At 32.8% G+C, this 22,405-nt stretch overlaps 1 protein-coding gene across 1 annotated transcript; it reads right to left on the bottom strand.

The window, feature by feature from the left end:
- Positions 1-14,424: 14,424 nt before the first annotated feature.
- Positions 14,425-14,856, bottom strand: LOC147404901 (ethylene-responsive transcription factor ERF109-like). Its single transcript, XM_086437935.1, has one exon. It carries the CDS (start codon positions 14,854-14,856, stop codon positions 14,425-14,427), a length of 432 nt encoding a protein of 143 aa, XP_086294061.1.
- Between the last annotated feature and the right edge of the window lie 7,549 nt (positions 14,857-22,405).

Raw genomic sequence — 22,405 nt, 5'->3', positions numbered from 1 at the left:
GAAAACTTTAAGGAAATCATAGTCCCAAGCTCACTTTCATCCTAAAATCCTTATGAAACTTGAGACTAGTAACATATTCTTTAGAGAGATGGAGTATAGATCTTTAGAGAGATGGAGTATAGAACTAGAAACTCTTCCACGAGGGGATGTGAATGATATCAACTATCTTCCTAGAACCTCACCCCATTGCATTTTCCCACCTTAAAGTAAGTTTTCAACTTAAACACATGGAACACCTTCATAATACTTTTTCACACTCCACACCCATGTGAGGTCTTGCCCACTCCACTCTCACATAAAAAGTCCTGGAAAAACTTGTCTAACATAAACTCCACACTTCAAGGCATCGAGAACAAGGATAAAAAATACATTAAAATACTAGATATCATCCTTTTGATCAGAGTTAGCTTATGCACACTAAATAAATAGTTCACTTGCCATGAGGCTAATTTCCTTCCTATCCTTTCAATAACAAAATCCCAAATTTCCAATTTCCTATAAGGAGCACCCAAAGTTTTTCACCAAGACTAGCAAAAAATTATCTTGTAAAGCCGAAACTGTAGTTCCTAGATTTTTTTTAGTTGGACTCGACTAAAGACCCATAAATTGGGGAAATACCAAGTCTTTATTATTAAAGAATTAAAAAGGTAGATTGGGAATCCATAGTTTATTTAATTGGAGATGGCATGAGTTAGTAAATATATCAGAATACTAGAGTAATTAATTAAGGTAACTATTTGTACCTACATAAAAGCTTTCGAGAAAGATATTCCCAATATTTTAGGAATGTTCCAAGGAACAAGTTTAGGAGATCAAAATATCTCGCATATTAAGCGAAGCTTATAAAAAAAGTTTTTTTTCTTTAAAAAAACATATTCGTTGAAATTGTGGAGATAATTTAATAATTTCAAACTCTTTGAAGAGAAATTCAAAGGAATTGACCAATCGACTCAGAGAAACACCTTTCAAGATCGGCGCAGAGCTAGGAATTGGGGATTGAAAATTTCACGTTGGGGTCGCGGCAGGTGGTTTATTTTTCAGTCCAAATGTTTGTATTTTAGCTTGATGCATGTTGGAGTAAATTTTAGAAAAATAAATGTTAGAAAAAATATGATATAATAATATAAAATTAAGGAAGTATGATTTTATACAAATTTATATAAATATTTTTGTACATGATATGATAATCTTTGATTTGAACCTTGTCTTATTTTGTATATATCATTATTATTATTATTAATTTTTTTTTTGAAGTCTTTGGTGCATGAAGAAATTGTATTGATAATGAAATTACGTCTAAAGATATGAAAACGAAAAAGATCGATAATTCTTAGGTAAAACTCTCGAAACATCCCAAGGAATATCTCACGGTAAGGATGATAGTTGGGCCGGATTGATTTGAAAATCGTGCCATAAATTTTAGTTAATTGTGTTTGATCTATGCTTGCATATTAGATCTACAATTATTCTAACTGTGCTTTTGTAAACATCTCAATTTGAATGGGCCCCCACTCGAAAGGATAAAAAAAATATCATCTTTTTCAATAAAATTTATTAACGGATCTAAAAAGTTAAAATTGTTGAAACGTGACATTTTAATCAAATCAAAGGTCCCTAAGACCCCTAAAGGTCCAATGGACCCACCATAAGACTTGGCATGTCCTCCACCGTCCCCATCTTTCACTTATCCACTATCGAAATTGAAAGTACCGCAAGTCCGCTTAAGGCCCACCAACCTTCAATTCTCCAAAAATTATTTCACTTCACCCAACTTAACCTAACCCTAACTCCATACAACCCAAATCCTAAAAACTCACTTACCTTCAAACGCTCATCCCAAAATAAATCATAATCAATCCCAACAACTTAAAAGCTTAAGCCTAACATATCAAAGCTCACATCCACATCCACAACCCTTATCCACAAACCACTATTCACATCAACTAATAAAACATTTGATCATCAAAGGGCCACTTGTCTTCACCACAACTCACTTCCCAAAAATCATTCTACCCAACTTAACTTATCACTTTTATCTAACAAAATCACTCCCCACACTTCATGCCATAAACCTAATCCATCACCTTTCTCTAAGATAACTATCAACCCACATCATAAGCCACACCTTCCCTCATCATTCATTTTAATCTTATTCTCATAAGCCATCCCCACAACCCTTCCCCTTAATCAATTCATCTAATCACTCTATCTCCATACTTTTTGGACACATGTCACCATCCATTTTACCTTCTCAAAATGTAACCACCTAATTCCTTACATAACATATTCTTTTAATCAATTACCACACCCCCTCATCTCACCTGACACTTAATGACATTCTTTCAATCAAACACCACATCATTTCACATCACCAAACACTCAGTCCAAATGGGTTGGGGTGGATTCAACCCATTTGATTAAAAAAATTATCAATTTACCCCAATTCCACAAATACCCTCATCTCAACTCCAAATTTCACACCTCTCACCCTCAAATCTCATGTCATTTTCTACTCTTCTACTTTTTCAACTCATCCTACCCTCAAAAGTAACTTTCAAACCCTATAAAAACCCCCTCTCACTTCCTAAGAAAGGGTACAATTCTAAGTCAAAAAGAAAAAAAGAATGGCATGGGTGAAAAAGAAAAAGAAAAGAAGAAGAAAAAAAGAAAAAGAAAAGGGAAGTCACAACCCTCAAGGTAAGGTGAACATAAGCATTACATCTCCCCTTTTCTCTCCTCTCCCTTCTTCACTTCCCTTTTTTACTTCACCCTTCACCTCTTTAATTTTTCTTTTAGAAAGACTCTTAAGATGTGATGCTTCTCCTCCCCTATCTCTGATAGATTGAACTTTGGTTTGGTTGAAGGTATAGGGGTTATGACTACCTTCAAAACAAAACCGTTTTAAGTCCTTCAACTCGTTTTGAGGTAATTGGTATTCGAGTCCTTCTCAACCCATGAAAATGGACCCACAATCATTAGCCAACACTTTTCCAAAAATAAATATATGTAGTTCTCAAGGTTAGATGTTTATAAGAATCATCTCCTTCAATGAGATGATCCTATAATCTGAGCCGAAAATAAATCCTTTCTTAGGTTACAAGTTGTCAATCAATCAAATCTTTTATGTTATTTATTTTGAAATGACCAAGGTTTTTGAGTTTACCACCAATGGGTGGATAAAAAGGGTGCTTAACACTTTTTCTTTTTTTTAATCAAATTGTTTACCTAGATCTTAGGTAGATCGGTATCTTATCTATCTAAGAGTTATTAAACGCTAAAATGATAATTTTTCTAAAAAAATACATTCCGGGTGACCATTCACATCCTTTTACAAAAATTAATGGTGATGCTCCAAAACTTCAAAGAAGTAATATTCAAAAATTGAAAATCATGCATCTACAACTAGCAACTCCTTTGGGGAAGTTATGTTCAACCCTTGCGTCAACTCGGTCATTTTGGGAAAAAATAAAAGATTTTTATTTGCTAGCTAACGTTGTTTGTTGTTTGTTGTTTGTGTTTTTTTTTTCTTTTTTTTATTTACATGTTCAAGTTGTAATGTTTATTTACACTTCTTCTATCACTATGCGCTTATAAGAGGGTCAAGAAAAAAAAAAAAAAATGCACAAGCATAGTCCATTGCATAAACCACCTCACCCTAAAAAATATCAAGTCCTGATGCTTAGTAGTTCTACGTCTTGAGATCATTATTTCAAATGTCAGGGATGAACACATCAAGTCCAATCACCAACTTACGACATGTATACTCCAGTATGTATTTAGTTTTGAAGATCAGATAATCGTAAATCCACCTATTACCGCATGCATATGCCTAACTAGATGTGTTAGGATGCATGTTCTAAATGAATGCATAAACCCCCAATTTCAAGTTTTATTTATTTTTTAAGTCTCGAAACCTAAGTTGTAAGCCTACGAAGGCAAGTTGTATAGTCCTAGGTGTATTTTTTTCCTTTATTTATTCCCTTACGTAAAAGGGGAAAATCATTTTCTTTAGTTGTGTATATTATTAAAAAGAAAAAAAATGTATTTTCTTCTTAGGTCAAGCCAAAAACAAGATGCAATCTTGATAACTTTTATCTTGGATCTTTTTTTTGTTTTGAATTTTAAGGCCTAAAAATACTTAAATGAATGATTTTATCATTCAGGGCTAAAAGTGTCTTCGATCCACGGGGTGTGAGGATCTGGTTTTGATTTTTGAGGTTTGGGAGTCGCCACCTAGTTATTACGATTTATGAACCAAATATTAACTATACCAATAGAGAAGATAATGATCTATACAGAGAATAGGTTCGGGGATTAGGTTACGGGGTTGGAAGGTGTTAGGTACCAACCCCACTCGACGAATGTCGGTCTTTACTTTTCCCAAATAATACTACATTGCAAAATAGACCTAAAAATAATATAAAAAAATAATAAAAATAATTACTTAGAGGATTACGATGGTTTCCTCAGTACTAGCAAAAAGTGTCCTTGTATGAGTTTCCTTACTATTCCTCCATTACTGGATCTATTTTTGATCTCCAAGTTGAAGTATCTTTTTTCTAGATTTGAGTATTTTTTGACTTTTTAAATGGATTTCTGGGTGGTTTTGAATAGTTTTTTAGGAGGATTTTTGAGTAAAAGTTGGGGTTTGGATGATAGGTAGGGAGTTAGGACTTTAAAATTAGAGTTTGGAGAAGGTTAAAGAGACTTTTTGACCTATTTTTTCTAGGATTTATTTTGACTTACGAAATTAGGTTATGGAGGCTCTATATTTATAGAGTTTTTTGGAAGAATTAGGGTTTGACTAGGTCTCCTTTTAGATAAGGTGAATTAGGATTTTGACTTAAGTCTTATTTGATTGACTAGGTTTTTTTATATTAGGATTTTAATTAGGGTTTTGACTTAAGTCTTATGAGATTAACTTGGTCTTTTAAATTAAATTTTTTTAATCTTGCGTACAATGAAAGAATATATTTTTAATTTTTGAAGAACCCCCCTTAATTATATTTTAATTTTTTAGGTCCCCAAATAGAAGGGTCTTTTAATAAATATCAGGGGCTCTATTTAAATAAGTGGGAAACCATCGACAGTTTTGCCTAAAGGCCTGATTGATTAATTTTCTTAGTTCAAAATTTTAAATTAATTTTATTAAGATTTCACTTTATGTTAATTAATATTTTATTTATTAATGTTGAAATTTTAAATTGTTATAATTGAAAAATTACCATTTTATCCCCGAAGAGAACTTTTGCGTTTCAAGTCGTTTTTTGATGTTCTAGGATGTTTTGGAATCGATTCTTCATAAGAAATTTGATGGGATTATCGGTTTGAGTTACTTAAGAAATTTTTGACGTGAAATGATTGTGAACCCTATGAGTGGTATTTTCGTAATTTTATCGAATTTGATGAAATTTGACGAAATAGTTTATTTGATTTCACTTTGTTATTTTATGTGTTCGAATGAGTTTTCCTAAGCATAAGGAGGGCTCTAAGAATGTTTTGATGTTAAGGGTATTTTGATAATTTGATCATTTTTTTAGTGATTTTTATCATAAAGCTTCTTTTTGTTTGGAAATGATGATTTCTATATTTTTAGGGTTATATTTTTCTAGCGTAGCATGGTTTCTACAATTTTGTTAGTTTGAGATACTTCATCTGAATTTTTGAAACATATCTAGTAACAAATAAAGTATTGAAATAATCATCCATCATTGAAAATCGTCGCGATCGGGTTGATGAGTTGATTAATCAGGTGAATGCAAAAATGAGGTGTCTACAGATGCCCCTCTTTCGTAGAGGGTTGAAGCAAACTAGATAGCAAATCCATTTTGGTAGATAATATGATATCCAAATGCCAAAGCTAGTGATAGTTCATTTTGTAGCTTGATTTAGCAATTCGTCAAGGCGTTCAGATCCTTGAGGGTAAAACATTCCCCAAACTAAAAAAAATTATCAGGTCTTCAAGCGTAGGCTCTCACTGACGATGTCAGATTCTTGAATTTTAGAAAATTTTCCCTGGCTAATGTAAAAGTGCACGTGTGTGCAATGGTGTGATGCTTACTGAGTATTCTATCAGATCATTGAGAATAAACTCTCATCGATTAAAAAATAATGTCAGGTCTTGGAGATCTTCTCTTACTGACAATGATGATTCAAATTGAAATGCACATACGCAATGAAGACAATCACACAATATTGAATTATGGTAAGTTTGAATAACAAGATAGGTGAAGTAAAAACTTTATTAAATCCTTTCAAAATTCTTTTTTAGAGTTCGAAAAAATTTGAATCTTAATTATCAGACTATAGCTAAGGTTTATAGGAACTTAAACAATCTTGTTAATTCATTCTATGATTCAAAAAGTTGGAGTCTCGTTTCTCGGACTCAAACTTAAGTTTGTAGGCACTTAAAAAAACCTACCCATTCTATGATTTAAAAAGTTGGAGTCTCATTTCTCGGCCTCAAACTTAGGTTTGCAGGTACTTCAAAAACCTACTTATTCTATAATTCAAAGAATTGGAGTCTCGTTTCTCAGACTCAAACTTAGGTTTGTAAGTACTTCAAAAAACTTACTTATTCCATGATTCAAAAAGTTAGAGTCTTATTTCTCGAACTTGAACTTAGGTTTGTAGGTACTTCAAAAAACCTATTCATTCTATGATTCAAAAAGTTGGACTTTCATTTTTCTAGCGTAGCGTGATTTTTATAATTTTTTTAATTTGAGATATCACATTTGAATTTTTGAAACATATCTAATAACAAATAAAGCATTAGAATAGTCATCCATCATTGGCAATCATCGCGATCGGGTTGATGAGTTGTTTAATCAGGTGAATGCAAAAATGAGGTGTTACAAATGCCCCTCCTTGGCAGAGGGTTGAAACAAACTAGATAGCAAATCCATTTTGGTAAATAGTATGATATCCAAATGTCAAAACTCATGACAGTTCATTTTGCAGTATGATTTAGCAATTCGTCGAGGCGTTTGGATCCTTGAGGGTAAAACTTTCCCCAAACTAAAAAAAATTATCAAGTCTTCAAACGCAGGCTTTTACTAACGCTGTCAGATTCTTGAATTTTAGAAAATTTTCCCTAGCTAATGTAAAAGTACAAGTGTATGCAATGGTGTGATGCTTACTGAGTATTCTATCAGATCATTGAGAATAAACTCTCATCGATTAAAAAAGAACGTCAGGTCCGAGAGATCTTCTCTTACTAACAACGATGATTCAAATTGAAATGCACATACGCAATGAAGACAATCACACAATATTGAATTATGGTAAGTTTGAATAACGAAATAGGTAAAATAAAAACTTTATTAAATCCTATCAAAATTCTTTTTTAGAGTCCGAAAAAATTTGAATCTTAATTATCGGACTCTAGCTAAGGTTTACAGGAACTTAAACAATCTTGTTAATTCATTCTATGATTAAAAAAGTTGGAGTCTCGTTTCTCGGACTCAAACTTAGGTTTGTAGGCACTTAAAAAAACCTACTCATTCAATGATTTAAAAAGTTGGAGTCTCGTTTCTCGGACTCGAACTTAAGTTTGTAGGTACTTCAAAAAACCTACTTGTTCTATGATTCAAAGAATTGAAGTTTCGTTTCTCAGATTCGAACTTAGGTTTGTAAGTACTTCAAAAAACCTACTCATTCTATAATTCAAAAAGTTGGAGTCTCATTTTAGGTTTGTAGGTACTTCAAAAGACCTATTCATTCTGTGATTCAAAAAGTTGGAGTCTCATTTTTCTAGCGTCGTGTAGTTTCTACAATTTTGTTAGTTTGATATACCTCATCTGAATTTTTGAAACATATCTAGTAACAAATAAAGTATTGAAATAATCATCCATTATTGGGAATCGTCGCGATTGGATTGATGAGTTGATTAATAAGGTGAATACAAAAATGAGGTGTCTACAGATGCCCCTCTTTGGCAGAGGGTTAAAGCAAATTAGATAGCAAATTCACTTTTGTAGATAGTACGATATCCAAATGCCAAAGCTAGTGACAGTTCATTTTGCAGTCTGATTTAGCAATTCGTCGAGGCGTTCGGATTCTTGAGAGTAAAACTTTTCTCAAACTAAAAAAAATTATCAGGTCTTCAAGCGCGGACTCTCACTAACAATGTCAGATTCTTGAATTTTAGAAAATTTTTCCTGGCTAATGTAAAAGTGCACGTGTGTGCAATGATGTGATGCTTACTGAGTAATCTATCGGATCATTGAGAATAAACTCTCATCGATTAAAAAAGAATGTCAGGTCCTAGAGATCTTCTCTTACTGACAATGATGATTCAAATTGAAATGCACATACGTACTGAAGACAATCACACAATATTGAGTTATGGTAAGTTTGAATAACGAGATATGTGAAGTAAAAACTTTATTAAATCCTTTCAAAATTCTTTTTTAGAGTCCGAAAAAATTTAGATCTTAATTATCGGACTCTAGCTACGGTTTACAGGAACTTAAACAATCTTGTTAATTCATTCGATGATTCAAAAAGTTGGAGTCTCGTTTCTCGGACTCAAACTTAGGTTTGTAGGCACTTAAAAAAATCTACTCATTCTATGATTTAAAAAGTTGGAGTCTCGTTTCTCGGACTCGAACTTAGGTTTGTAGGTACTTCAAAAAACCTACTTATTCTATAATTCAAAGAATTGGAATCTCATTTCTCATACTCGAACTTAGGTTTGTACGTACTTCAAAAAACCTACTCATTCATTGATTCAAAAATTTGGAGTCTCGTTTCTTGGACTCGAACTTAGGTTTGTAGGTACTTCAAAAAACTTACTTATTCTATAATTCAAAGAATTAGAGTCTCATTTCTCAGATTCGAACTTAGGTTTGTACGTACTTCAAAAAACCTACTCATTCTATGATTTAAAAATTTGGAGTCTCATTTCTTGAACTCGAATTTAGGTTTGTAAGTACTTTAAAAAATCAACTCATTCTATGATTCAAAAAGTTGGAGTCTCATTTCTTGGACTCGAACTTATTGGAATCACGCTTCTCGGGCTTGAATTAGTTAAAGACTCGGTATTATCGAGTTCAAAGTTTAAAATATTGGGCCTTTATTGGCTTATTATGCATCTGGATTCATAATTATCATTGGACTTCGCCGGACTTTTAAGCTTTTGTAAGATTTTCCTTTTTATCATGTGATCAAGAATGAAAACTTCGGAATCACAGTTATTCTAAAAAAATACCCTTAGTTTCAAGGTTGGCTTCTAACTGGAACTTGACTATGAAACTGATGATATGGACTGCACTTGAAAAATATGAAAAAGAAACTATGAACTCTAACATATGATAAACAGAAGAATCGACATTCCTTTAAATTTAAGACTCTTAAGATTATCATATGTGTAATAAGAAATTTGATCAATTTCTTTTGAGAAATGCTTAGGCTGAACTTAAAATCTTGATGATTATTAGAATAAAAGATCTTTCTTTTCAAAGTGTCGATGGTTCTACATTTTTCTTTGACGAACACTTGAACAAGTAAATATACTCTTAAAGATCTTACAATGTTTAAGATGACTTCTGAATTTCTTTGACTTCAACACTATCTTCATCAGATATGAGCTTTCAGTTAAAAATAAATGTTGTGACTTGAATAATTTTCTAACATCCTTTAGTACACTTCCTTCTCGATTTTTCTTTTTGATGGGACATTTTCACCCATTTGATGATGCCTTAATTTTTGCCTAGATCTCCCCTTCAAATTTTCAATCTAGCGGGTTTTGATTTTTCTTCTTTGATGATGTCTTGATTTTTGCCTAGGTCGTCTTTTTAGATTTTCAACTTAGTAGGCTTTTTTTTTATGGTTATGCCCTAACTTTTGTCTAAGTCGCCTTTTCGGGTTTTCAACTTAGCAGATTTTTTTCTTCTTGATGATCTTGAATTTTCAACTCGATAACTTCTTAGTTTCTTGAACTTTAATCGAGTCAATTAACATTCAGGAGGACTTAATATGTGGACTTAGGACATGATTTAGAAAGAAAAGGTATAAGACTCAATTTCCCAAAATGCCCCTAGTTTGATATTTTCTTTTTTTTGTCAATTATTTTGATTCTCCATTTTTCTAAGTACCCCTAGTTTGACATTCTTTTCTTTTTATCAATACTTTTGATTCTTCTTTCTAATGCCCTTAGTTTGGCATTCTTTTCTTTTGAACCTTTTAATAGGAGATTTTTCTTTTAGATGATATTTTTCTTAAAAGAATAAATTTTTTGCATGATCGGGTCTGAAGTAACTTCTCAGGTAGCTTACGTACTTCAAATATTTCTTTTTTCTTTTGGGATCAGGTTAAAACATAGTTCATACTAAACTTCCCTCCCGAGGTTGGTTGATGTGATTTAGAAAAAAGAGGCTATTGATTTTTTAGAAGCTGCGAGGGACTAAAGAAGATTATCTTTTTCTTAGTAAGACAAGAAAATGGTTCGATCAAAGAAGGCATCCTTTGGTGAAATGCTAATTGATTTGATCAAGATTCTAGGAATTCGATGTCTTGATTGCTCTATCGAGTAAGGTCTTCTTTTGAGAATGAGTAATCTGCAGTGTTCTTCTGAGAAGGAGTAATTTTCAGTCTTCTTCTGAGAAGGAGTAATCTTCAGTCTTCTTATAAGAATGAGCACCAACGACCAAAATAGTGAGAGAGCAAATCAAGGGCTTTTTTTGTTCAGAGAATAAAGAAGAGAGAGAGAGAGAAAGAGAGTCGTCTTTTAGTTTGCTAAAGAGTTTTGAGAGAGATCCTCGAAAAATCGCACATGAAACTTTTTAGCTCCCTTATACATTTTCCTTCGTTTGTTCTAGTCTTGAGTTATTATGACGTTTAAAGGTTAAACACTATTCCATTTATAGCATTCGAATAAATGCTTGTCATTAATCTCGAAAAATTAATATAGGTTTTCTAAAATGAACGTTATAATATTTAGAATTGTAGATACTATAACGTTTTTAAACCAAAACGTTATTAATTCTAAACATTTCATAACTTTCACTTTTGAACATCATACATAAATTATTGTTGAAAACTATTTTTATTGTAATAGCTTGTAGTGACTCACATATTCAAAGGATAATGGGAAAATATCTACTTAGAAAACTAAGGTAATGAGATTTGGTTGAGGGACAAGGAAGGTGTTAGGCACTCTGTTCCTCCCATCCTAAGATGGTTACTAATAGATTGATCGAAGGTGAAATTAGAAACTCATTTTTCAGATTTTTAAAATAAAAGGCATTATAGAAAAAGTTAAATAAAATTGATTATAGCTTTATGTTGAAAAATGAGCAAATTAAGACAATGAGAAAGCCACTACTAAAAGTAAAAGTTTATTAGATTTTTATGAGCTTAGCACTTTGATGAAAATCTACATGGATTTTATCATTTGGAGTTTCAAAGTTTCAAAACTAGTTTATGTACTCCCTTGAGAGACTTTGATTATTGGTTTGATCCTTTAGTGAGATTTATGACTTGAACCACACCATGTAAGGATGAAAACTACATACATGAGACTTTTGTCTATTTTGGACAATTTTTGTTAGTCCTAAATGTTAGATATAAGCTTAGAAAGACTTACAACCTCACTTGTAGCCGTTTTTTTTTAAAGTGGATGTGTGCAAAATGTATGCATGGGATGGACTTAACAAGAGAAAATTACTTTTTAAGAGCGTTTATTGTCTACCTTTATTGCCATCTAAGGAAAAATAAAATAAAAAATTATTATTCTAAAAAAGTTAAAATGCAAGAAAAATAAAGAATGCAAAACAACCGAATTTAATGTTCTCAAAGAATTTATTGGGGGAGATTACCCCAAAAAAGGATTACTATCTTTCCCCAAACCTCTAACTAAAGAAATGTAAATCTACATTATTAAACTAGAAAGCATGTAAATAAAGTAAAATTGCTTAAAATTAAAGAAGGGGGAGCAATAAGAAAGGGTAAATTAGATAGGAGAATGAAGGGTTTAACCTCACCTTTGGTCTTCTTATTGGGAATGTAGGATGAGATCTGGGTAGAGTTTTGGTAGGTTAGAAGTCTTTGAGAAGAGAAAATGAAAGAATTTTAGATCACTTGAACTCCTTATTTTTGCCTTGGATGGAGTCATATTTATAGGATTTTGGGGGATCCTTAAAGATAAATTGATTCTAAATCTTCAAGTCCCAATAATTTCACTAAAACCTTTATGAAAAATCACAATTAGTCCTCCTCTCCTTGGTTTTGATGGTCTTTCACTCTTCCATGAGTCTCACCAATCATGATGATCAAAAAATAAACTAGTAAAATTCCAATGATTTCTAGAAAATTCTTTAAGAGGGGAAGAATAGTCCAAAGAATTTGACTTCAAGTCAATTGTGAAGAAATCAAACTAAATGACATGCAATTAAATGATAGGTTTTTAGCTTCTTTAATCACTTCCCTTGATAGAATATCCAACAAACTATGGATGTGAGGGTCTATTGGCATAAATTTTAGAGAAATCTCTTGGGGGGACAAAATAGTCATAGGCTTTGGAAGATAGTCAATTTACATTGAATGTCATGGGAGCTACGTGAATTTTTAAAAAGTTTAGAAGGATAAACGTGACAATCCACTCTTATGAGTCCTAACAAACTTGGCTTAGGTAGGTAATTATCCTTGAGTGGAGACCAAACAAGATTAAAAATCTTTGTTAGAAGATTTGAAAAATTACGAGAAGACCAAAGTGGTGAAATTATTGAAAATTGAAGAGAGATAAAAGAGTAAAAATGAGGGATTTCTGGAGTGAAAGCTACTAGAAAAAAGGTTAGGAGGTCATTTAATCTAATAAAATTTGAGCACATATGAGTTGTAACTACCTAACTGATTTAACTGAACTTAAAGTTCAACTAAGTAAAATTTCAGCAAAAAATAAGTTTTGTGGAACTTTGGGTTTGGCCAAGCAAAAATTAGTCAAAAATTAAGCCTAACCGATCCTAAAGTTCAACTATACAAAAATTTGCCTTTGGTGTGGATAAGGTCAGGTTCGGCCAAACTTCAAATTCCCTCTTAAAATTGACTTCGGGCCATGTGGCTACTCGAAAGATAAGTTTTAAAATCTTTTTAAAAGTATCTTGGGTCAAGCCCATTATTGAAAGGGTTTTGGTGCTATTTAGTTCGACCTAGACAAAAATGGGAAGAAATGCAGAGAAAAAGGTCCTTGGCCTTTGGAGGAATATAATGATTCTCAAGGAGATTCTTTGGATAAGATGATAATGGTGGAGAATTTTAAGCAAGGTCCTCGCAATGGTGCCTAAAAATTCTCCATTGCTTTCTTAGAAGAATCTCTTTGATTAATGGCATATGGCACATAATCTTCTATAACCTCCCTAAATAAATTAATAGTTTATTCTCTCATTCAAAACCAAGAACGCTCATAAATTAGCTCACACAACCTTTCGTAACTGCCCAAATCAAGTCCATAATGCTAAACATATTTCTCTATAATTTTATAACATTTGAGCATTAAATGAAAAGAGGGAGAAAAAAAATATTTTCGCGATGGTTGCCACAATTCTTGCCAAACCGTGAATGGTACAAATCTCATTCTTACTATCTTAAAACATCCCTATGAAAGACTTTTATATCCCCTAATTGTTAGCCTATTAAAATCAAAATAACTACATCTCTTACTCTTTTCTCAAAATATCATCTTTTAACTCTTTTAAGTAATTCTTAACAAGGCCCACAATTTAAACGGATTTGGATCGTAGCATGTATTGTGATGTGGGAGGAGAGTTCCAATCCTCCACCCTTGGTGCACACGATCTAGGTCCCTTTAAATAATCTGTACAAATATCTACAAGCTTGTTTTTTTGCGTCTTATGATAGTCTTATAATACCTCAAACGTTGCTTTTGGTTGGAAAAGTCCAAATGGCAAATTTATGAATTGCTTTGAATCATGTTAGGACCATTTTCTAGTAGTAGTTATCCCTCTTTCCAAAAAGCCGATGCTACCTCTTCAGTCTTATAACTCCCAAGTATACCCATCGGTTTACCTTTTGCGTGTGGGATGCTATCTGCACCGTATATATGTACAGAGACGAGTTTAAGACTTTTAATTTGATTCAAATTAGTTGGCTTGATAGTAAATAGCAATCCAAAAGTTCAATTCAATTCTGCTTTTATTTGATGAATTAAAGAATGTGAAAAACAAACATTGGGCTTGCTAGGAACAAAAAAAAAAAAAAAAAGAGGAAGAAAACAAAAACAAAAAACCAAACAATATTTTAGAAAACTCTTTTCTCCAAGTGCCGTCCAACACTGAATGTCCTTCTCTTCGAGTATGTCCAAGCACTGAAGCACACCTCCTCTCCTCCACTAGTCTCTTATGCCACCACCATTGTCTACTATAGCTGTTGTAATTGTTGTTCTTGTTTCAGGTTGTCATGCAAAGTTCAATAAAGTCGGTCATTAGGGACCGGAAAATTTAGCTTGTTTTGGATTCCACAAAACTTAATGGATTCCCTATCGTATGCCCGAGCTGCTTCTTCGGAGGTATCAAAGGTTCCAATCCATTTTTTCTTTGCTACACTAGGAACCCATATCTCAGCAACCCATTTACCTGATCGTCTCTGTCGAACACCTCTATACTTCCTCATCTTCTTCTTCTTCTTATTGCTTTCTCCTTGAAAAAGATCGCAGCCCAAACAACCGTTGTTTCTACATATCCAACACATTTCAGCTTCTGGTACTATTAAAACTATGTTTCCAGGTTCGAAGCTTTTGGCACTAGGAATTGCTTGAAAACGCTGAAACAGTTCGGCAATGTCATCATTATTATTACGGGTGTCATTGGAGTTGATGACGTGCTTGAAAAATGCAGCCATGGCAGAAGAACTGAGCGGGAAGGTTGGGATGCTTGAATTCCCCCTATTTATTTTGGCGCATCAAAAGTGTGAAAAAGCGGTTTATACGCGGAGTTTACTGTTCCAATATCGTTTCGATGCACGAGTATCGTCCGCACAAAAAACTGAGAATTGTACGACTACAGTCAAAGAAGTGGGTCCAAGAATCCTATTAAAAAAAAAAAAAATCGTCACTCCAAGTGATGACGTAGCAAACAGATATTTTGCAGCAAAACCAACCAGATGTTCCCTACACGCACTTACGGGTGGAATCTTGAGAGGTGAGTGGGTCCATTGACCATTAATGGTCGGTGCATAGTGATCAATTCAACCAACCATAAACATCGCGTGCCTGATTTTGTATGCATATTGGGATATGATCGGCAGTCCATACTAGGAAGACCACGTTGAAAATCAAATTTTATCTTTTATGAGTTAGGATAAGAGTGATTCTTTTGTGAGGATGATCTGGTGAAGAGAACATTCTCATAAATAAAAAATCAGTCCAATCTAAATTTTTTAATCCAATCAAAAGTGATCAACAAAATTGAAGAATTGTGAATTATCATTTTTATTGTTAAGTTTTAATTCGTTTTTGATAAGATTAGAAGTTTCATAATGTGCTTATCATTTGTGAGGACAATCTCTTCACCATATAGATCATCCTCACACAAAATCAATTCAATTCAAAAAATTTAATTCATATAAAACAAATCTTTGACGCCCAACGTGGTCTCCTTAACGTAGGCTGCCCAACGAGAACCATATGTATAATATGATCCCTAGCTACATTTTAAAATGTTAAAATTCGACTGAGCTTGAATGTCCAACCTATCCGATCAACTTTGAGAAATAAGAAGATTGATAAATTAAAGGAGAAATTCCCCAAGAGCTGTAGACAAAATTTGAAAATTTTCCAAAATAGTGGACGATTCATTTCAATTCAGAAAATGGTAAATTATGATTTTGAAATTAAATCAATTGGTTAAAGTGAAAAAAAAAAAAAAAAAGTTTCCTAAATACTTTCCGCATTTAAATTTGAATAAAATAGGTCATTAAAAAAGTATCAGCTCTATGAAACAATGAATTTCCACCCTTTTTAAGCAATATATTTTAATCCGAAATTAATAATTTATCATTTTCAAAATTAAAAGAATGATATCATATTTTGAGAAATTTTCAATTTTCAAAGCATATTTTGGTAAATCAGCCTACATTAAATACACATTTTAGGAAGATTCGAAGGCTGCAAAAGTGGGGAAAAAAAATTCTCAGACTTTTTTCTCAGTGAATTTCCCCCCTTGGGTCTCTTTTTTATTTTTCTTTATTTTGCTAAGGCCCAAGCAATTAAAGGATTGTATTAAAAATGCAAGAATGTACATAAGGGGAATCCCCTTAATTAATTTAGAGTCTGATCTGAGGAAAAGCTAGCTTATCCTCTATGTATGTAAAACAATTTTTGTATTCACAGAAAAGTTATTGATTGTACAGAAATTGGTAGAACTTGAGCTTAAAACACCAAAATTCGTAAGAGAAGCAGCCACCGAATTTTCCTCTATCAAGACATGTTAGACATTCCACGTAAGTTGTATATACCTTACGAATTCGAAATAGCCAAAAATAAAGAGTCCATATGGCACATCTCCCTTTAGCCCTTATACTAACAATAAACATCCAATTCAAGGGTTACTTTTCTGTTAGACAAATTGAAGTTTTCCAGAGGGTTTGAGCAAAAGTTTTACACTCAGTCAAATCCATTTTCTCCGAAATCTGAGTGATCTAAATTCGAATTTAGTAGGTTAGGACCCTTGGAGTATATCTGAATAAACATATAGGTCGAATTAATATAGGTTGATGGTCCTTGGCCTGAGTCGGATACAGATCTATCCCTATATCCTCTTAGATTCGAATGATATATTGCTTTAAAAATTATATTTTTATGATTTTCAAAATATATGTTTTCTACTACTTTAATAAAACTTGATTATTTATAAAATAAAAGAATTATAATGGCAAAATTGAATAGTATATCAACTAAAAAGAAATTGTAGCAAAGAAAAATGTTGGCTGGTCCCAAATTATCTGACTTAACCAACCCGAATCAAAATATTTGGCCAGGTCGAATTCGGATCTGGGTTTAGTGAAAGTGAAATGGTTTGGATATGGTTTTATTTAATAGAATCCAAGTTGGATTCGGATATGAATCCTAATATAAAATTCGAAGCTGAATATGGATATACTTAGATCTGGCCTAAACTCGACCCATTTTAAGACCTACTTTATTGGAAACCCACCATTGGTAAAAAACCTAAGTTTTACAATCTAATCAACTCAATAGGAGAAGAAGATCAACCAATTTGCTCCAACCATAAATTTGAGCAAACTTTATCTATGATGTTGAAGAAGTCCCACACTTTCAAAGCAAAGTTACATTTAAAAATTAAATGATTCACTGATTCTTCAATTTGTTTCCATAACATGGGCATTTCGACACCAAGTTGATAGTCCACCTAAATTAAATGGAACTACAACATGTGTAACCTTCCAAGAAAAAACTCTATGTTTTTTGTTGAATTGGAACTCTCAAAAAGGTTGGCCACTTTGAATAATGGGCTCCTTTTTGTCGAATCAAATTCCATGTGTAAAGGTAAAATCTCGGATGCCGTTGATTCCATGATGTATTCTCTCAATTTTTGGGTCCTGATCGACATGGTTATGTTCTTAGTGTTAGCTTGGGCTCGATTCCCCTCAAATTGTTTGCATCATCTTCCAAAAATTCATCAAGAGATTTTGTTAAGATATATAGGTTGAAGGAGAAATTGGAGTCTTTGGAGCCATAACAAATTGAGAAGGATGTCGAGGTGGAAGGACTTAAGGAATTGGTCATTGCTCTAAAGAGAAAGGTAAATTCTCATTGATAATTGAATATGTTGTATTTTAAAATATTTTGCTAATAAAGAAATATTGATTGATATGACTAATTTGATTAATGTATACAAATTATATATTGATGAGCAGTACAATCAGCCCGACAATGATCAGTACCCACAACAACCACCATGATAGATAATTTTTGTTTTTTGAGTGACAGACATGGATTTATAAGACTTGACTCTTAACTTAATTGACTTACTAATTTTTTTTATACTTGTCTTTTAACTAATTTGACTTACTATTTTGTTATGTGAGACATGGAATAAGTATTACTCATATTTTATTTTATCAACCGCCACTATAAGACTCAAATTGTATCTAACCGCCACTATAGGGGTCCATATTGCTTTTAGCTATACCATTAATAGTGGCGGTTTTCTTAGCCATCATTATTGATAGCAATAACGGTTTTTTGGTATTTACGATGATTTTTGACCCCATTAAAACCTAAAATTTTGTAGTGACTATTTGCAGCAACTAACATATCATTGACGTATAGATCAAGTATAATAAGAGAATCATGAACAAATATTTTGAAACATACACAACAATCATACTCACAATGCGTATACCCATGTGTCACCATGAATGAATCAAAATGCTTGTACCACTATGGAAGAGACTACTTTATACCATACAATGACCTCTTTAATCTACACACAAAGTCCTCATTGCCTAATTCCTTGAAGCCTTTAGATTACTATATGTAGATACACTTATTTAGATTTCCATGGAAGAAAATAATCTTCACATCAAACTGCTCTAATTCCATGTCATGTATTGTTACCATAGTTAAAATTACCTGAATGGATGTATGTTTTAAAACTGGCAAAAATATCTCTTGATAGCCAATTCCTTCTTTTTGCGAGTAGCCATTAGCTATTAATCGTGTCTTGCATTTTTCAACTTCTTTTTGTTAAAATGGTTTTTTCTTGCGGTACATCAACTTGCAACCTATAGTTTTTTCTCATTTGGGTAATTTCACCAAATCCAAAGTTTCATTCTTTCATAGTGATTCAATCTTTTATAACACTGTAACCAACCATTTTCATAGTTTTTACTGTTAATTACATCCTAGTAAGAAAATGGATCTCCATTAGTTATTAAAAAAAAAGTAACATGTCTTCAAAACCATACCTCTATGATGCCCTTTGAACATGTCTTTCTCTATGTCTAGCCAAAGAATAAGACTCTTCTTATAACTTTTGTGAATCAGTATCAAGCTTTTAATTTTCAGCTATTTCCACAGATGATCTATCTTCATCAAACTCCACCGTAAATGTTTGTTTCAGGCTATCAGCTTGAAGTATAATCTTCTTCAATATGTATGCTTCATCAAATACCACATTTCCACTCACAACCTTCTTCCTTGAAATTAGATCCCAAAGCCTATAGCATTTAACGGCCTTTTCCAAATCAAGAAGTATGAATTTTCTTAATCTTGAATCCAATTTCAACCGTTCTCCACTCAGCACATGCACACAAGTAGGGCAATCATAAATTTTAACAAATGAAAAATTTATTGGTTTACCTGACTAAAGCTCCTCTAGAAATTTGAAGTCAATGGCTATGGATGGAGACCGATTGGTGGAGTATGTTGTGTTCACTACATTGGCCTAGAAAATTTTAGGAAAACCTGCATTCAGCCTCATGCATCAAGCCTTTTCTAACAATTTTTTGTTCATTCTCTCTACAAAACTATTCTACTATGGGATTTTCTTGACTATGACGTGACAAATAATCCTTCTGAGCTACATAACTCAATGAATCCTAAATCTTTGTACTCCAAGCCGTTACTTGATCTAAGATATTTTATTTTCTTCCCTATCTAATTTTCAACATGTACTTTTCACTATATGAATTTGTTGAAAACATCTTAATTGTGCTTCATAAAATAAATTCATATGTTCCTGGATTAGTCGACAATAAAACTAGTAAAATATTGTGCGCCACTGTGAAAAGATACTATCATTTCTCCAAACATCTAATTACACGTAATCAAGAACACATACGCTGGTATAAGACATTGCCTTAAAACTAACTCTGCATTGCTTTCCATACACACAAAATTTACAAAAATCTAGTTTGCATGATTTTACTCTTTTCAACATGTTTCTTTTATGGAGTTCCATCATGCTATGTTCTCACATATGCCTGAGGTGCATATGCCAGAATGCCGTGTCATCAATGGAGGATTCTGCTGGTATGGAGATTGCAACTCCACCTACAACAATGTTCCCAACTAGCCTGTACAAGTTTCCAACATTTTGGCCCTTCATGATCACTAAAACACCCTTTTGTGATTTTTATTATTCCACCTCTTGCCGAATAACTATAATCCAATGAATGTAATGTATCCAAAGGAATTATATATTTCTTCAACTCTGGGACATATCTGACATCACCAAGGGACTGCACAACACCATCGTCAAATGTCTGGATTTTAATCATACCTATTCCAAAATTTTTACAAATAGCATCGTTGATTATTACAATAGTACCACCATTACAAGTTTTTAACTTATCAAACCAGTCCTTATTTGGGCACATGTGGTATGAACAACTTGAATCCAAGTTCCAAGAATCTACCAAAAAATTGGTACTTGAAGATACTGATACCCAAGGTGTATGTAAAATGTAAATAGGTACATATATTAAAATATACGTTAAACTTTTTTTTAATAAATGAAATATGTATCAGTGGAATGTTCCGCTGATACAGATATCAAGATTTCTTGCGATGCCATCAACAAAAGTGGATAAAAATTCCGTCGCTGTAGGTTTGAGGGACGTATTTTGTTCCCTATAGTAGTGGACAAATCCGCTGTTGTAGAATTGCATTCTTTTACGATAGATTGTAACAAATTGTTTCATCACTTTCCATAAATAAATGTATACTTAAGCCTCTTTCCTATAAATTGGGGTCAAAATCCAATAGATAGTTGATTTTAGAAAGTGTTTCATCTCTCGCAATCAATAAATTTATACTTAAGGCTCTTCTATTTGTTTGGACTCTAAATATGCAGCAAAGAAGGGTTTGTCACGCATCCAAATTTGTTCCGACTCTAGCTATTTGATTAATAGCATCATTGGACACAAGGGAGGATTTACAATGGGGGCACTTGCCCAGGAATTTGTGAACATTACAAAATTATATGTATAATTACAATAATTTTCAGTTTACCCCCATGTTGGGAATTTTTGTATAATTATCCCCTCATTAATGTCAATCTATTTATCCTCATCTTCAATCCATCATTTTGAACTTTGTTTTAATCCCTTTGCAAAAATTTTCTTTCAAAAAATCACTTCTATTTCAAAAATCTTATTTGTATCTTTAGTTTTGAAGATTAAGTAGATTAGTCAAATGATTTAAGACTAGGTAAAAAAAACTTACCCAAAATGTTAAAAATGATTTATCTTGAGAAGAGAAATGATTATATATATATATATATATATAATATCAGGATTAAGATGAGGGTATTGAGGTAATTTTGAATTAATTTATTAAAGAAGATCAAATTCCCTCATAGACTAATAAGAATGATCTAAATCTATCCTTATTTTTTTTCAAGCCCCTATCAAAAAACCCTTGAATTTTCTCCCCATTAAAACCACTCATCTCGAAGCTCTTCAACCTTATTCATCAATTATAGTTAGCCCCCATTACAAGAAAGTCCTAGCTCCGCCCTGGGCAAGTTACTACGACATGGAAATATGAGGAGATTGTGAAGGAAACCCAAAGCATGCAAGACTATTTCAGTCTTGTGAGTTTCAGTATTATTGGAGAGAAACTAGTAAGGTGACCGATTACTTGGCTCGGTTAGGATCCTTTGGAAGTGGATTTTCTTGTGACGGAGGATAGTAATATTATCCCTCAAGAGCTTATGCAAGTAATCATGGAAGATCACTCTTGTAATTACATTCGAAAATGATTATTTAATGAAAAAGATGGGGTCCTTAAAACCCCAACTTAATTACCGATTAAAAAGAGAAAAAGATTGGGTCAGAATCCCAATTGAGGGTCAGCAATTTTCTCAACATCCCTTTTATAACTTCTAGTCATTACATCTGTAAATGGATTCCTTTTATAAAAATAAAACACTGTTGCAGTCGAAGAAGATGTTCTGTCACTTAGCGAAAAAAAGAAAAAGATGTAACGTGTTCAGTTCATTATTGTGGGCTTCACACTTAAATTGTAGTATTTGATAATTTCAAGGTGGCGACCATGATTGAATTTTCGTAATTTTGATCTCCAGTCTAGCGGTCAAACCTCAATGGAAACATCCGATGGCACCTGTCATACTCATACCGTCCAAAATATCTCCAAGAAAATCTAACAGGTTGGACCTATTGAAATCTAACACGGCGGCTTTCTCTGCAAAAGTTCAAAGTAAATGCATGAGATAGGTGCTTTGAGCCCTGATAATATGATTCGGCAACTGGCATACTCAAATGACTCCATGACGTGATAAGTTCATGTATTGTAGATCTGTATGTCTTGGGATACATAATTGCACTTTCGCATAAAAAGTGAATTCCAAGGGAATAATGTATCCCGAGACATACACGTTTAAGATTCTCGAACTTGCCCACA

The sequence above is a fragment of the Akebia trifoliata genome, chromosome 4, assembly GCF_017979445.1.
Source record: "Akebia trifoliata isolate Shusen 1 chromosome 4, ASM1797944v1, whole genome shotgun sequence".
Classification (NCBI taxonomy): Eukaryota; Viridiplantae; Streptophyta; class Magnoliopsida; order Ranunculales; family Lardizabalaceae; genus Akebia; species Akebia trifoliata.
Note: the sequence above shows the minus strand (reverse complement) of the source record. Positions and strands in the feature narration are given on the sequence as shown.